Source organism: Dermacentor silvarum, chromosome 2 (assembly GCF_013339745.2).
Source record: "Dermacentor silvarum isolate Dsil-2018 chromosome 2, BIME_Dsil_1.4, whole genome shotgun sequence".
NCBI classification, from domain to species: domain Eukaryota; kingdom Metazoa; phylum Arthropoda; class Arachnida; order Ixodida; family Ixodidae; genus Dermacentor; species Dermacentor silvarum.
Genome location: NC_051155.1, coordinates 30,841,336 through 30,859,715, shown reverse-complemented (window position 1 = coordinate 30,859,715; position 18,380 = coordinate 30,841,336). Strand labels below are relative to the sequence as shown.

Here is an 18,380-nt window from a genome sequence, read left to right as displayed (position 1 = left end):
ATTAAATAGCGGCACAAGGACGTGTGAGCAAAACCAACGCCATAAAGGATGTGTGACTAAATCGAAGTTACAGCGAAGACGTTCTGAGCTTTCTTTACTTCTAACATGTAAAATTTGTCTAGCATGACTGTGCATTGGAACATGTGAAAGCTGTTTAAATTACAACCATAGTATATGCTCATCAGATTGTGCAGGGTTGCAAAGATGGCATTGATTATATTCGTAGCTATGCCCACTCTGCTGACCTGCGGGGAGATGATGATTGCATGCTTTATGTTTGGTTCGAGTTCTATTACTGAGTTTTAGAGAGCTTTACTAGTTTTACTAGCATGAATGGAATGAACCTTCAATTCTTCTGCTTCTTTGACGCAGGCCAGATGCAGTTTTCCACTAAAATGCTGTTTTGGAGCAAGACGGCAAGGAGGACTACTCTTTGCGCAATTGGCGCAGCTGTTCCACCACTAAGCCTCTTGTTTCCTCCCTGTGTTGTGAGCACTTTGTAGGAGGATGAAACAGACAAATATGTGAGCACTGGCTTCGGCGAAGTCATCATTTGACAAATTGCACAAATTAGCATGATCTTCATAAAAAATAATAAGTTCATCTGTCAGAGGCAGTTTCCTACAAGCAAAGAATCCAAAAGAAATTTGTGCTAGGAAAATGTGGCGCACAGAATCTCTGTGCTTATGTGCTCTATGAAATAGTTCCTCAACAGTTTGCACAGGCATGAAGAGAAGATGCCACTGTGTCCCAGCACTAAACAAAAAAAGTTATCCCCCACCACAGGAACAAAGACATGCATGACTGCAGGGTGTACTTCACACAGAGATCATGGGAAGGATACTACTGCCTCAACATTCCTTTTGAAGAACCTCTTGACCTCCCAACCAAACAGCAAGGTCAGAAGCTGCTGCCAGGAAAATGCAGCATTGAAAGATAAGCTTATGCTTCACCACAAATAGTTCCCCTTTGTTTGAAAGTAGCACCAAATGTGGTGCCTCCTACTTGTTCTCTTAAAAACTGCAATAGATACAAAGAATGCAACGTTGCCTAATAGTGAACATTGACAGCTATGACAGCTTATTCTTTGACATTGCTTCCATTAAACGCTGCACATTTTCACCAGAGGTTAACCAGTGTTACCAAGCACATTTATGAAAAAAATAATGTAAGTTGCAGTTGAAAAACACGCTACATGACATTATGCATCCAAAAGAGCAAGGACCCAGGAGACAAGGGGTGGGGTTCTGGACACACTGAAGCGCATACGGACAAAGCTCACCATCAGCTGTTTCCTGTAAGGATGCCGCCACAGTGGTGTCACAGAATGAGCCAGCCTGCACAAATACATGCCACACTTAATGCACCAACAGCAAGGAAATATGGTGCACACAATAGGTGCACTTAGCTGTTGGGTCGTGTGTCACTGAGTGCTAACTTCACAGCAAAGGCCTGTCCACTTAAGGTGGCGGTCCCACTCCGGTGGCACGAGCCCCTCGTTTTCAGTACTTTTAGAGCAACCGCGGCGGCTCTTCTACTTGGGATATAAAGTAGTGGTATATACCATGAAAAAGCCTAATTCTTGCAGATTCCAACTATATATAATATAAAGAAATTGATTGATGTGATTTAGAAATAAATGTTCAAGAACAAGCATGAGATACATGGTTTTGGCGAACTGTGTCTCACTTGTGACCATATTTAGAACAAACTACCGCACTTACTGCATTGCGGCTTGCTCTGTAGCTTTAGGAGATATTTTTCTAGTTCCTAGACGTAGCAAAACAATTTTGAATTTTTACTTTTTGGACAATCTGCTTTTGAAAATTGTCAAATATTGCAATCTTCTGTTGTAAACAGCCCAGAAACTACATGCTCAAGGAAGCTAAATATTGGATAAAGTAGAGTTCAAGAAATTTCCATTTAGGACGCAAACTTTCATTCATGTAACTTTATTAGTTTTCCTAATAATGTGGCAGAAATTAAGCAATATTTAGAATTCTGGTTTTATTTTTTCTCATTTTTGCGGGAAGGTACTAAAGCTACGAAGCTGCGGTTTAAAACTAATAAAGGTACATGAATGAAATTTTACGTCCTAAATGGAAATTCCTTGAACTCTACTTTACCTAAAATTTAGCTTCCTTGAGCATGTAGTTGCCGGGCTGTTTACAACAGAAGATTGCGATATTTGGCAATCTTCAAAAGCAAATTATCCAAAAAGCAAAAATTCAAAATTATTTTGCTACGTCTAGGAACTAGATAAATATGTCCTAAAGCTACAGAGCAAGCCGCAATGCAGTAAGTGCGGTAGTTTATTCTAAATATGGTCACAAGTGAGACGCAGTTCGCAAAAACCATGTATCTCATGCTTGTTCTTGAACATTTATTTTTAAATCACATTAATCAATTTCCTTATGTTAAATATAGTTGGAATCTACAAGAATTAAGCTTTTTATGGTATATACCACAACTTTATATCCTAAGTGGAAGAGCCGCCACGGTTACTCCAAAAGTACTGAAAACGGGGGGCTCGTGCCGCCGGAGTGGGACCGCCACCTTAAACCTCTCCACTCTGACCCACCAAAAGGCACTACAGTCTCAGCTCTGCAGATTAAATAACAATACTTTTGTAGCAACTGTCATTGAAAGCAGCAAGGACACTTTGAGGCGCTAAAGTCCTATACCTGTTAGTAGTCATGCTCAGAGCAGCTAGTGGCATCAACCAAGTGACACTGCAAATTTCATTCATAGGACTCTAAACCCTTTCATTTGCATCCAATTCAAAAGGCACTAATTTGTGGCAAAGGCTAGAGAAGGTTTCTGGGCCCAGCTTGAAGCTTGTTAGGGATTCCACAGTGCTGGAAATCAAGCATTTCAGAACGGGGATGTCAAATAAATGGTGCAGGCAATGAAGACACACCTATGAAAGGTTGCAATGACTGCAGTTTAGCACACAAGCCACCATGCAGTGACTTGTGCCATCAGCAGCGACTTGTGATGATGATGATGATGATTTTTTTTAGTGCTGCATTCTGCATGGTTAAAACATTCTGCATGGTGCGGGGCTAAAATCATGATTTTCAGCAGAAAAAATATCTTTTGCATTTTGTTGGTTTTGGACTCCTAAACATATGAATAAGCTCCTCGCCAAGTTTGGCTATTATATGCACAACAGAAAAGAAGAAAATTACTTTTTTTTTTCCGCCGAAAGTTTGTACAAACGCCGTTTTTAAAATGTCGCCGTAGAGCGTGGGAAAGGAGCTAGATTCAATTCACTGGTTAGAGAGTGTTATTATTCACACTTCCAAGTGATGAGAGACCTTCCTGTTGAAAGTATTAAAAAATGCACAAAAAGTGAGAAAAAAAGAAAGGAAGGCGTGTGATTGGCCACGGCAGGTCCGGATTGCCTGCAATACCGATATTGAAGCTTGGATTAGTGTAAATGCTACTCGTGCCATTCCATTTTTCCTGCACAAGGGGTTTTTGTGCCCAGCCATGTTTTCGTTATCGTCAGCACTGGTCATCTTTATATTACTCTGAATTTTTTAGCTAGTTCGTTGTGATCAGCAGGTGGTGGGTGGTGTGGTGGACCATGACCGCCACAAAGTCTACGATGCAGAAAACCTTTGGAATGTGAGAAAGCATCACAAAACAGAAGCAATTGACGCTGAGCAGCGTTTGGTTGAAAGAGAAGGCCTAACCTTTGCAGCAGGGGAATGTGATTGAATGCCGTTGCCCGGAGAATAACATGGCGTGTTTTCAAATCTTTGAATTTTGCTCAGTTGGCACTTTTTGGCTAATTCGCATTTTTAGGAAAACGATCGTTCTGAAAATACAATGAGGAACACTGTTTGCAAAATTGTTTTTAGGCTGAAAATTACTGTGCAACACGAGAATGGACATCTTGAGTTTCTCAATTGCTCCCTATCAAGAAAAAAAGTCTAAACTTCTGGATCACAGCAAAACAAAAACAAAAACAAACTTAGTTTTCAAGTAATGCAGTTTCTACAGGAAAAGGCATAAAATTGCAAGTGGCTGCCACTATCCTGTATTATAGGGTGCCCAGAAGATATCTGTTCAGAAAAATGGTATTGATCTTTATATCTATTTAAATGATAGTTTTCCTTAGGTGACATTCACTTGATCAATGGGACAAGCATAACTTTTTCTCCATTTGAGCTGAGGTAATGAAATTTACCACATGTTCTGATGATAACAAGCTATCCTGCCAAATTTGTTAAAATCAGCATGTTGATTCAAAAGTTGACCTTTCAGACCTGCATCGTGGCTTAAGACTGAGTGCCTTTCACAAGTCATTATCACAGCATGTTGGCTGACCGCTCAGCAGTACCACTAGATGACACACTCAATGTGAAAGCATTGTAAAGGAACAGAGCTGAGGTCTGCAAAAACCCCCTGAGAGTGGAAAGGAAGTGGGAGCGTGTGCCAGATTGGTGGAAGAGGCGAGAGTGGCGAGTGTTTAGTGCACCAGTCTTCGCTGGCTGCACGAAATCACATGATCAGATCACCGTGCACGTTGATTTCAACCAGATACACTGGCTCACCAGCGAAGAAGGGATGTAACCCACACAAGCACTGACTTACAACTACATTTTATTGAAACTACCAGAAAAATGACAACCAAACTGTAGAGATCAGAGAGCGCAGCCTCTATTGCCCCACACACATGCCCACCATCTCTAGGTATGTTAGCTCTTTGTCCAAAAGTGCAGTACTAGATAATTTGCTTGCACACAGGGCTTCTTCATGCGAAATCTATCACACAATTCATAGCCTCCTATATACTTCCATTCCCGCCCATCAGCATGAATAGTGCAGGGTGCCGGCCGTCACGCCAGAATAGAGCAGATGACGCTATAGCGCTATGCTGGCTAGAGTCAGCCTTTCTTCTGCGGAGCTTCTACATTTTTACTGAATCTAAGCACCAGTAGCAGTTACAGTGGCACAAACAGTCTGCAACAAAAAAATATGTGTACAAGAAAGGAATGAGCATAGGAGATTGTTCTAATTTATCTTAAGATGCTTCCTTAAAATTTTACGTATTGAAGATGTATTACACCCTAGCCTGGCAAAAAAGCAATATGAAGTTTGAAAAGTGCGCCACAAACACAAATATTGTCACTTGCAGCTACAGCTTGTAGATCGTTCGTGATAGCGGCTCCTCCAAACAATTTGGCAATGCCATTGTTATCTGTTACCTTCAGGGCAAATTTAGTTCGCAGAGTGTGGGAAAACTTAGTCAGGATTGAGAAACCTGTTTTTGCCAAGGTCATGAACCAAAAATTACGATCACGTGTTCATGATCAAATGACGCATATCAAACGCCAAGAATAATTAGGAGTCTGAGCTTTCAGGATGCGGTATGCAGCCGATGTTGTACGTAGAACAGCCCGCTGCTTTATACTCATTTTATCCTTTATTCTAAACCACTGCTTTATCAAGGCAAACAAGTTTTGTCACATTTTAGTAGGCCTGCAGACATGCACATGCTACCTTTGCATATTTTTCACGCACCGGCCACAGCTTGCTGACGTTTTGACAGTGCCTCTGGGGAGGGCGCTGTCAGCCCAGAATGGGTGAAATTTGAAGATACCAGGCGAGGAGGTTGTACGGCACCACTAAAAGGAATGCACGGCCACAGAAAGTATATAGGAGGCTACGCACTATCATACAAACAGTCATGCCATATCAAGACTGTGGGCATGTGTTCAAGGCGATAGGGGTGTGCTCTCGGTAGCCTCTTCAGTCATGTGATGTTTGTTTGCTTATTGTGCAAAATTGTCTGACAGTATTTCATTCGATATTTGCTTTTTTTCAGAATTTGGCTCAATATTCAATTCGAAAGCTATGATTCGGTATTCGTACACCCCTAGTAATAACGTGCTGATTTTGCTAATCTTGTATGTCGCCCATTTATGTGTTGTGTGTTATTACTTATTGCTGTCCTTGTGTTCATGTGCTCGTACTGTTTTCTTTTACCCACTCCTTTTGGTCATGCCCATGCCTTTCAGGGTAAACAAAAAAAAGAAATATGGTCAGCATCACCATATTGTATATCTCACAAGAGCTATCCATACATACACTGTTGTGTGGTGCTGGCAGTGTCTCACTGACAGAACTTGCAACATAACATTACAAGTGTTAGAAGTGAAGCAAGTATTTACAGACACCGTCAAGCCCACTTATAACAGTCCCTTATAGAGTGAATTTCCAACTACTATGAACTGTTTCTCAACACCCAAAGTGTTTTCCAAGTAGTCTTTAAGAGAGTCATCCACTTGTAACGACCCCGCTAGCCTGCTGAGTTCGGTTAAAACAAACGGAATGAGTTTTAAAGCGGCACTGTTTCGACGAGCGAGGCTGCATCACTGATCACCGCTGTAAGACAAGCTGCCTTTTTTGTTCCTTCCTCTTTTACAGAGCAGCTCTTAGGCACCCACTCCTGAGGCGAGCTTCGGCGTCACTTGTAACCGAGCGAACGAGCACAGTGAAAGATGAGAGCGAACGCAGCAAGCAGCGGAGGATGAAAAAAAGCAACGAGAGCGATGAGGTGCGAGGAGGAAACCGGAGAGGAGGGTGCAGCAGAACCATGAGGCGGAAAGCGGAGGCGTGTATGGTGAATGCGTGAGAAGAAAAGCATAGTGTGACGAAAATCGCTATGAGATGGCGCCAGAGTAGCGTGCGTTGTCTGAGAGGTTTGTCGGCGGCGGCGGCTGCTGTAAATCGCGCCCACACGACACCCATGCGCTGGCTCTCGTGATCTGCACTTTAGTGATGCAGTCACGCCACACTTCGCTCCATTTTCAACGTGCTGCACAAGACCGATTGTTCGTGCCAGCCAATATATCGCGAAATGAAATCCTGTATAGAGCTGCACTCAAATTTCACATTAGGGAGTATCATAATCGTTGGTGAATTTCTAACGGTTTTATTGCTCTCAAACTGTCGACACTCCTGGACAACGTGGAGTAATCTATCTCTCTTTTTTTTCTGGGGAGGTTTTCAACTCAGTTTTGGGCTGCCGTCACAGCAATTAGTGCTGCTGCTAACGATGGCATAGATGTCTGTGATGAAGCACTAATAAATGTGACAACTTCTGGTAATGGAGGCCTCCAGTGCAGATAATGACCAACCAACTGTGATACTCATTGGCTAAGGGTTTCTCTTACAACCCCCCCCCCCATATAAACAGATTGACAAACTTCAAGAGAATGATCATCTGGTTTTAAACTTGCTTAACTCCCCAATTTCTGCCAGTAAGCGCTGCGCACGTCATTTTTAGTAGTAAATCGCCTCTTCTGCGTCTTGTTCAGTTCTTTAGCGGTAGTTTTGAAGGAAAGTTCATTTATAACATACTTCTAATATAGTAAGCACATTTTGCGCAACAAAGCTATCGTCGTGTATCTGGACTCAACTGTATTCATCACTCAATTTGCTTCATAAGGTTGCACCTGTTATATTAACCATTACACAGAGCATGCCAATTTGCGAATGACCAGATCAACGGTGAACATTAAGCGTACCTTGGAGCTCGGGTTCGAAACAACGTATTTCTAGTGGCATTTATTTTATATGAAACAAATGTGGCAGACACGCACACTGATAAAGGTTGCACACACACACGTCCAGCTGTGCATGTTGAGAAGCTCACTTGTCGTATTTGTTGCCCTCATCAACACGAAACTTCTCACGCAGCTTCCTCAAGCGAGCCTCCTCCTTTTCTTTGTCCTTCTCCTGCAAATCTCTCTGCTTTGCAGAAGAAACCACTGGAGTAGCCGCAGCCTTCCGCTGTTTTGGCTGAGTGGGTGGCTCACTTGGTGGCACAGCATCGCTGTCATCGAACAGAGGAACCACTCTGCAAGCAGAAATGCAATGCTTAAAGAATTTTAAAGAATCGAGTATAAGCACTTTTATGCAGGCTTTGAAAGCAGAAAGGGCAGCTGAATGACAGATTAACTGTGCCAAGACAACACGAGGAAAGCGAAAAATAGCAAAGCCTTCAAATATTCCAACAACTGCACGCAATAGATCTAAACATAGGGCTCAAATGATGGCAGAACTATATTTTCAGAATTTGAACCGCACAGTTATGTTTTGGAAGAGAGAGATCATATTTATTTTACAAATGACTCCTTGTCCAAGCCATCAGACATGTACAAGTTATTCAGAAATACTAATTAAGTTACTCAGTACCAGGTAAAAAGTAACCAAGTAGAGTGTTAACATATTTGCTCCATTTCAAAAAGTAGTTGAGTAGAATACTAATTACTAAGTAACTTGCAAGTCGCACATATAGAAAATAATCCGAGTTCAGCATTTAAAAAAAATAGCATACCTGCCCTCAAGATGATAGTTGTTCTTCAAAGTTCAAATCACACAGTTTACTGCTGTTTTTCGAGTATAATGTGTCACTTAAAGACATGAGAAAAGGTCATTGCTGTAGCTGCGTATTTGTTATAAAAGGCTTCGAGAGTAAGTTTTCAGGAAGTTCATAGTAGCTAATGCGTTTCCTGCTATGTATGTGTAAACTTCACCGGTTGAGGAGCGAAACAATCCACACAATCTAGGCACCTCACTGGAGGCACTGCTGAGGTTGCCTATTATTTATTTATTTATTAGACATATTTTCTCGCTTGCACATCATACAGCTAAACATTTCCTTAAAGACATTTGAGCTAACGACTTCATATATAACAGTGCTCAGTTAGATTATTTCTGTCTCCTTTTGTCACTTCTCCTCCCCTACCTTGAACTAGGGAACAGCGTGAAAGATGAGGATGCAGAACAAGCACACAACAACCACACGTAGCACTAACTAACAATGTTGTTAGTCAGCGCTATGTGTGCTTCTGCTGTGTCCTCATCTTTCACGCTGTTCCCTAGTTCAAGATGTTCAACCATCTAGCCGGCACGTTCACTTTATTAGCCTCCCCTACCGCTATTGCTGCCCAATATTCAGGTGTCGCTCTTGGGCCAGAATGTTCCTTGAGCAGGCTTTTGCTTTCACAGTCAACCACTCTTTCTCTGCGTCACTTTAATACATAGCCGAACGCAGTGGTCGTCACAATAATACCTAAATTTTGTAGCATTTCATTTGTAAGCACAAGTTTGGAAATATGAGGCATGAATACAGTCCAGTTGAGTGGCATAGTCACAACTCCCATGGTACGATGCAATATGGTGTGGCTCGAAGCAACACAACAAGCAATGCAAAATCGTATTTCACGGTGTGCTGGAGCTCGTACAGATTTATCATGGCTCAAACAAGGCAGTCAGTGATGACCAACGTCGAACAGATCAAGGCATAGGGCCCTTCATGCAATGGAATTCGCATGCCGCTAACATTGGGCATAGTAGTATGATGCCTAATATTTCGAAGTACATTCCAGTCATAGAAATCTTGCAGAAAGCATGAGTCTGGAGTAATGATCACTTTCATCTTTGCAAAACAAATGTGGTCAGTCTTTTCTTATAAATAATGCATAAACTAATATGGTACCATGTGAAATTTATATCTACAATTTATGTACTTGGACCAATATTACGCTTACAAAATATAGTTCACATAGCTGCTAAACTTGATTGTGATATTTTGTAAAGCTCAGCTTTTAACCGCTTGTACAGCACTTCTGAGGTACCATTTTACATGGCTCTGGTAGTTTCACGCTACGGTAGTTCAGAAACAAAATGTAAAAACATTTGCATATTTAAATTTATACTTTCATTTCTAGCTTTCTTATTTTTATTTTATTCTCCGAAAAGAATAATAAGTTTGCTCGGGCGAAATACGTACATCTTATTTAGCTTCAGCAGGTTTTGTAATCTAATAAAAACCAACACAGTTATTGGCTATTTGCTGCCAGCAAGATTGCAATACACAATATTTAATTAGTGAGTCCGGCTGCGCCTTGCCGACAACAGCAAACTAGTGTTCAATTTCTTGCGATAGGCTCTACATAATCTAGGTTCAAGTGAACCTTTACTCACATCAACACAATTAACCTAATCAACCTAATCAACACAACCTCTGTCATTCCCTACGCATATAATATCTGTAGTCTCGGCAGGCTTTTCATGATAGACAGCGCAGCCGAAGGCACTGGTGTGATGATATCCCACACTTACGTAACTTACCTACAAGTAACTTACTTAACGAGGACAAGTTACTGACTCGTAAAAGTTATTTCAAGTTTCCAAATACAAAACAAACTAATATAAGTTAGTCAGTACCGTCCTCTTGTTTTTTCGTGTTACGAGTCACAAGCATTTAAGCATTCTCCCCGCAGGTACCCAAAGCAACTACGGAGGTTGTGTACAGTAGCTAAATTTTGTAGCACGGTCTATTGATTGATGCACAGTACGTACAAATTAGCCAGCTCATTACAGATACCGCTACAAAAAACATTTGACGGGATTTTGGTAATCACAGCGCGAAAGTATCATGACGAAAGGAAAAAAATTATGCAACGCAAGCGATCACGTCAGTTTCTTCTTTTTCACTGATGTTTTTCCGCTCTGACAATCAAAACGAATGCGTACAGATAAATTTGAAACGTCGCGGCTCGCCTTCTCACCTTCGCGCCGCCGTGCGAAGCCACCGCTCTACGTGCAACCGCGTGGGTGTCTTGCCGCAAGAAACCTTCCCGGCTGTTCTCATAAGAACGACCAGCCTATTCAAGGAGTCCATGTTCGTCAGAATGCTGGCACGCACCTACAGTTGAGTGCACATTCCTAAACTCGACGGCCGAGTACACACGAAGAGACGCACCCGCACCACATCAAAAGCAAAACACAACCCGCACGTGTTTTTGTAGAATGTTGCCAACTGATTATGGAATGATTCGCCTAAAGAACGACGAAGAAGAGAACATTCGTGGAAAAACACGAGAGGGAGCAACGTTAACAGAAACTAGAGCGTAGTAGTAGTGATTTTATCGAAGAAGAAAATTACGCTTATTTCTGCTTCCCAATAGGGAGCACGGCGCAGCGTACTAGACAATGGCCGAGTAGGCCGAACGGCGCTCTCCCGCTGAGGCGCCGAGTGTGGAAAAATTGTGCTAGGGCGCTATGCGGAGGTGCGCTGTGCGCTCCGCGGCATATCCGACGTACTTTCGCTGCGAGCGCCAAGGCCGATTGCGTATAGTACGCTGTTAAACTAGAGCTTTATTTCAACTGCGAATTTATGTTTACACCATTTTGCCACACATATATATTTGAGGTATGGATTACACAACACAACGTCTTCAATTTTGCTGTCGTAGTCAAGTGCGTCTTCTGCTAGCGACCGTGCATTCGACATAGGGCCCATTCACACTTGCGACTAGGCGAGGTCTAGCGACCAAGTTGGTAGCAAAGCGACCAGTCGCAAGTAGTCGCAAATGGTCGCTTTTCTCGAAATACGACCGTTTCGGGCCAGTCGCTCACTGCTCGATTTTTCAGTCGCGCGACCGCAGTCGCAGAACAGCTGAACCAATCAGATGCGAAGCTTGAACAGGACGTCCGTATACGCAGACGCTTATTTTACGCGGCGATGACATTTCAAGCAGACGTGAACGGCATATCGTGATACATTGCGGTTTAGCGACTCGTCGGTCGCATTTGTAAGTGTGAACATCGTTCGTCTTGAGTAGTTTTCTGGTCGCCAGTCGCAATTGGTCGCGCGACCTCGCCTAGTCGCAAGTGGGAATGGGCCCATAGACATATACAGGGTGCCCCAGCTATCACGCAGCACGATTTTAAAAAAGAGGAACGGCGTTACGCGAAGCAAACCTAGTGCCTATTGTTTCCAGTACAGTCAGTGGAGTAGCCGCCGGTAATTTTTTCGTTACTGAGATTTAATTGGCTAATTGTAATCAATTATCTAACTCGAGAAGTACTGTCCTAATTATCAAAGTGTCAATGAGAAAGTTGTAAAGCTACATGAAAAACTACCGATACAGCTTTCTGTTCTCAATACGTGCTACATAAATGCGTTTTCCTGAGTGTGAAAGAAACCCGCGAATAGACGCAGAATTGCCGCGCGACTGGCCGCTCGAGGCACTTTGCCTGCATTTGCGGGCTTCTTTCACGCCCGGAAAAACACTTTTATGTAGTACGTGTTGAGCAACAGAAAGCTGTATCGGTAGTTTTTGATGTTGCTCTACAACGTTCTCATCAAGGAGGTTATAAAAAAAACTTCTGTAGTGGAGATGCCGCGCCGCGGCTGACGCCGGCGACCGCCATATTGCTCCGGGCAGAAAACGTAGCTGCGCCGCTTGGGCCCTTGCGGTAGTTCGGAAGTTGCGGCATTTATCCACTCTTAATGCTTAGTTACGGTATCCTGAGCGGTAGTTATGCGTTTGTAAGGGAACATCCAAGCTCCGCTGAACGGGATGGTGCACGCCTGCGTCGGCTTCGGATACACGAATCGTGCGAAGCAAAAGTCTGGAGTAACGTTTCACGTGTAAGTAGCGCGAAAAAGCCTTCAACCGCTCGACCATTGCTGTGCACTATCTCCGTCGAGGAGCGCTGTTGTACCTGAAATCTACCTTTTAACTGGCGAATATAGGCTGAAACAAGCTTTTTTCTGCGTATGTTTGTGCGCCAGGTTCCCGAAAGAGAAAACGCTGCGTGATCCATGGCAGCCTGCTGTTCGCAGAGATGGCTGGGCGCCTAAAGATTCGGATTTTCTTTGCTCGGTGCACTTTGAAGAGGGTTGTTTTGACAGGTCTGGTCAAACGACAAGGCTACGACAGGGCAGCATTCCAACCATTTTTCCAGTGTTCCCCGCACATCTGCATAAAAAAGCGAGTTCGTAAGAATTGCTTGCTGTTCGTATATATTTTCGGTGCGCTTGCGTATGAGATTCCGCCTGTCGAGAACAATTATTTACTACTTATTTATATAAAATAATACAGCTCTCAGACCTGGCGGACGTCGTAGCTGCATGAGTCTCACAAGTTGACTGCTTATAAGCGTGCATAAATATCGGCAGGGAACTGTTTCGCATCAAAACAAGAAAATAACTGACGTAACTAGTAAATAAGTAGTATTGCCAGTCACATATCGTGTGTTTAACAACACGATATGTGCCTGGAGCAACAACAGTTCCTGTGCAGCCATAGCTATCTCGGCGTAATTTAGCTTAGGCTGGATCACGAATATTACTGTTTTCTGAGATCAAGTTGCTGTTGCATGCCGTCGTGTAAAGTTCTATATAAATCAGAGTTGATACAAATTCGTCTATTGCGGACACACGATCTTTACAATATTTACAAGCCATTATTCGTAGTTACTGAACCGTGCGCCTTAAGAAGTGACATTATCAGCATGCCTTTAATTTCGGGCATTGTGGCAATTTTTGTTTTTGCGCAGCTAAAAAAGTTTGTTTTGATGTTTTGCATTTTATGTATGTCTGTTTGGTATTGTTTTCTTATAGTACACAGCGTGATGAACCAGGTAGTTATGCAATATTTTTTTCACCATGTTGTTTTATGCGTATTTTTTATCAAAATAGCCAGGACATAATAAAAATTTATTTACCACTTTACTGATTTCACCTTATACTTCGTGTCACTTCGGTAATGTGGAAAGAGCATAAAAGGCGTTACAGCTTCAGCCCACATATTCTTGCATTAACAACTGCCTCGGGCATTTGTCATTAACCTGACATGACAAAGATTATTGTGGATTCCTAATGATACAACTAGGCGACACGAAAGTCCTAGCGTCGCTAACTCAATGATACGACGGCCGCTTTCCACTTCTTTTACAGAGTCTTCGTCACTTTATTTCGTCACAATTTTTCAACAAAAAGTCACTATAAATTCGCCCAATTCACCTCTCTGTGCACGCATTATCGCCTCAATTCAATTGCGTTAATCACTTTTAGACTGTTAAATGTGGCTTTCTCATCATCATCAACTAGCCAGCACCGCGTGTTCTTCCCATCATTACCTTTCGTTAAACTCCTAGCACCCAGCTAAACCCCTTTAATCCACCATTATTTACTCCTAATTCAACATTATTACAGTCTTAATACACCTCATTCACCTCTCTATATTCATTGCTACTTCAGTTCACATGCTGAATTAATATTGCATACTTAATAGTGGTTTTGCGCGCGCTATCGCCTCTTATCCTAAGAGGGTCATTTCGTGTCAACAACACGGTTTTGAAACAGCCTTGAGACGGACACCCCACCATGAGGTATGCATAAAAGGCTGTCGCATTAAAAAAACATCTGCGCTAAATAAATCATAGTAATTCTCTCGCTTTCACCATAAAACGCCGCCACGAAAGCGCACTGGTTACGCTACCAGCGCGCAAGTGCGCAAGCAGCGCTCGCTCTTGCCCGGAGCAAGATGGCCGCCAATCGGTTTCCCAGGCTTCAGCCGGTCGCATGGGCGCGCATAGCGAATCTCCACTCCAGAAGTTTTATTGCGATAGCAATTATATGGACACTTAAACCGGATTTCTGCCGTCGGCGTCGCCGTGAGGTTCCCTATAGATAAAATCTTCGCCGCGTGCCGTATGCCCGAGCGGAAGCGTGCGGGGACGCGCGCTATCACGGAGAGCGAACGCACTCAATACGCAATCGACTCCCACGCGCAAGCAAGGAAGCGGGAAGCCAGCGCCGGAGGGAGCGGGGGGGGGAGGGGGGGGGGGGCGCACTTCCACTCTGCCAACAACCGCGCTCGTCGCTCGCTCGCACCGTCTCTTATCTCCACACGGCTCTGACCTTTATGCGCCGCGTGCATTCGCCGCTCAGTTTCCGTTGAAGCGATAGACCGCACGTACCTTCGCCCGCTGCTTGCTGCCAGCGTTTTGACAGTCGTCTGCAGTCATTCAGTGTGATCTATTCATGTTTGTTTGTGCGCGCTCACACCACGCTTGTTCATTCAGTTAGTAATAGTCGGGCCACATTTTCCAACGCACGCTACACATGCAATGCTGCCCGGATCGGCAGTGCAGCGCTACAGGTGTGTCCCTTCGCACGCGCTGCCCACGGGAAGCGCTTCTCATCAACACCACCGTTTCACACGCGCCTTCTCGTGGTCATCGAGTCTCTCTTCATGTCGGTCTACTTAAGCCGCAGCACACCTGCTTACTTAATCAGCTCATGTTTACTACAATTCATATTGCTACCAAAGCCGCTCACCTTACTTCGTATGACATTGCTGTTTTGCTATCGCATTCATTGCTTCGCCCTTAGGGCGAAACTGTGACATTTTTTTATAACCTCCTTGGTTCTCATTGACACTTTGATAATTAGGACAGTTAGATAATTAATTACAATTACCTAATTGAATCTCAGTAACGAAAAAGATTACTGGCGGCTACTCCACTGCACTGGAAACAATACGCACTAGGTTTGCTTCGCGTAACGCCGTTCCTCTTTTTTTAAATCGTCCTGCGTGATAGCTGGGACACCCTGTGTATTCACGATATATATATATATATATATATATATATATATATTGTGAGCGTATTTTGCGCATATCGTCGTCGTCATCTGTACAAACGACTCATCATCATCTTTTGCCTCGTGCGGTGCTTCGTCTCTGACTCGGGCGACTGCTCGGAAATAAAGGCATCGCATCGGTCGACGTTTCACGATATATATAATGGAAAAATATCACATATTCGAAATGCACTAATGGAAAAAAGTGAGAACTCCCGACCAGAATAAGCACACTTGTTTGCAGTAATAAACACACTTATGTGAATACTGCATACTGCACATAATACTCTCATTCGCAGACATAATATTCATAGCAGGCAAAACACCTCATATATATATATATATATATATATATATATATATATATATATATATATATATATATATTGTTCTGTAATATAGGCAGCAGTGGGGCTGTGGCTATAAGAGGGAGAACGACGACGAGAAAGAAAAACCTTGATTCGGTGCTCGATCGGCTGTGTTACCTCTCGCTGCTTTATCGTGCTAGTCGCGAACGCTTACTTCCAAAGTGTTTCGCGACATTTGGTAGAGGTGCTGGGCCTTTTGCAAAACTGGAACTCCGAAGCCGGACGATCCCTGTCACAGCTCCCATGCATGAGGAGACTAGTCCTCCCAATCCACCCCAGGCACCGCCTCCGGTCATCTGTCCTGGCGCGCCACGCCAACGGGATCCTCCCATATTCAATGGCACTGACGATCATGACGTAGAGGACTGGCTGTCACTGTACAACCGAGTGAGTGCCCACAACAAATGGACTGAAGCTGACAAGCGTGGTTGCGTTCGCTTCTACCTTTCCGGCGTCGCCCATCTTTGGTTCCGGAACCATGAGGCTGACTTTACCACCTGGACAGCTTTCCGAACGACACTTCAAGAGGTCTTTGGTCGCCCTGCTGTGCGCAAACTTCGAGCTGAACAACAGCTTCGCTGTCATGCCCAACGAAAGGGCGAAACCTTTAAAAGCTACATTGAAGATGTAGTTGATATTTGCCGGCGTATCAACCCAGATATGACCGAAGATGACAGGATCAAGAACATCTTGAAAGGTATAGAAGATGACGCCTTCCAAATGCTTTTGGCGAAGAATCCTCAGACGGTCAACGAACTCCTGACGCTTTGCCAGAGCTATGAAGAGCTAACGCAAACAACGGCTTTCTACCCGCCAAGCTCTCGCTCCGGACGTCGCGCTTTCAGCTCTGAGTGAAGGTGTCAGTGCTACTTGCAGTTCAGAGATCTTCGACCAAATCAAGCAATTTGTACGAGAAGAAGTGGCACGCCAACTCTCTTCTGCCAGCCAGTCAAGCGTCAGAGTCGCCCTTGTCTCCCGATCTCCGTCAGGTGATACAGGAACAAGTCGCTAACGCCGTCCCACTTGCTCATCAACCGCCTCCTACGCGTGTTCTACTTACGTACGCTGCCGTTGTCGCGAATCCAAGGCCCCCGTCTGCAGCTATTCAATCGCGACCAACCAGCACCTTTCCCTCACCTCCGCATTTAGCTGCAACATATGCCCCTACAAGCAGCTACTGGCCGCCACAGCAGCCTGTGCGCCCACCTCGCCAATATCTCCACCAGTCTCAGCCCACTGCTGTCAATCCATGGCGCACCCACGACAACCGCCCTATCTGTTATTCGTGCGGCCTGCCTGGGCATGTAGCACGGCTTTGCAGCCGGCGCGCATGGTATCCTTCGGATTCTCCGAGGGCGCAAAGCATGGGCTTCGACTCTCCGTTCCGCTCCTGCCGCTCAGCACTTCGAAGACTCGCCTCCTTCCTCCCGCACCTTCAATACCCGTCGGTCTCCGTCACCCCGTCGGCGTTCTCTGTCGCCGCTTGTCCGTCGCCCTGAAGCTATCCGAGAGGAAAACTAAGGAACGCAGTTCCGGAGGCAAGAACTGCGATCTCAACGAACTCCACAAGCCCTAATTTATTTCCTGCGAACGTCGTTGAAGTTTATGCAGAAGACATTGCCGTTCATGCGCTTGTAGACACGGGAGCAGCAATATCAGTGATTTCGAACCAGCTTAGTCTTCAACTAAGAGAAGTCGCGACGCCATATTCTGCCGTTTCATTACGCACCGCAAGCGCTGCGCCGATTGAACCCTTAGGGATGTGTACCGTGCATTATCTTATAAGTGGAACTTTATACCGTGTTGAGTTCGTTATTCTGCCTCGCTGCTCCCATGCCATTACTTTAGGATGGGACTTTCTGTTATCTCATCATGCCGTTATTGATTGTGCCCGTGCGGAATTCGCTCTGTCGCCATTCGGCAAACACGGTTTTGAAGATACTGACGACGCTTCCGGTCGTGTGCTCGTCACCGCCGACACTGAGATTTCTCCATACTCTACCGCACTTGTACGCGTTTCTTGCGTCGGGTTTCCCGACTCCACAGTTCTTTTCACGCCGTCTAATTAAGCTTGTTGCTCGCCGTCATCCCATCTTGCTTCCTTTTGCCCTTCTTGCCATTCGACAAGTTTCCAGCGCACTTTATGTCTCAAACCTGTTTCCTTGTCCTGCTAGCCTGCTCCACGATGAGTGTCTTGGTTATGCTGACGAAATCGAACCAAGCTTCCTTTATGATGTGCCTGACGACCCAGCTTCGCTTCAGGTTGACGCTATGGCCCTTCAAGTTTCTCCTTCAGTGCCGCCGTGTGACCCTACATTTTCCAGGTGTATTGATCCCAACCTCACTACCGGTCAGCACGCCCAGATCGTCAATCTCCTTGACCGCTTTCGCACGTCATTCGACATACAACAATCTCGCTTAGGCCGTACTTCCACTGTTGTCCATCACATCGACACCGGCTACCATGCGCCCTTACGCCACAGGCCGTATCGTGTATCCGCCACTGAGCGTAGCGTCATCGCTGAGCATGTTGGAGACATGCTCCAGCG

The 18,380-nt window shown here is 44.5% G+C and overlaps 1 protein-coding gene across 1 annotated transcript in view; it reads right to left on the bottom strand.

The window, feature by feature from the left end:
• LOC119441404 (tRNA (uracil-5-)-methyltransferase homolog B) overlaps positions 1-10,842 on the bottom strand; it is a 52,570-nt gene extending 41,728 nt beyond the window's left edge. Inside the window, exons 1-3 of the mRNA XM_037706029.2 lie at positions 10,596-10,842; positions 7,673-7,876; positions 1,283-1,337 (exon numbers count right to left, since the gene is read on the bottom strand). Of these exons, the coding sequence (XP_037561957.1) occupies positions 1,283-1,337; positions 7,673-7,876; positions 10,596-10,708 (372 nt within the window). The 5' untranslated portion in view covers positions 10,709-10,842. The remainder of the gene's footprint in view (positions 1-1,282; positions 1,338-7,672; positions 7,877-10,595) is intronic.
• Between the last annotated feature and the right edge of the window lie 7,538 nt (positions 10,843-18,380).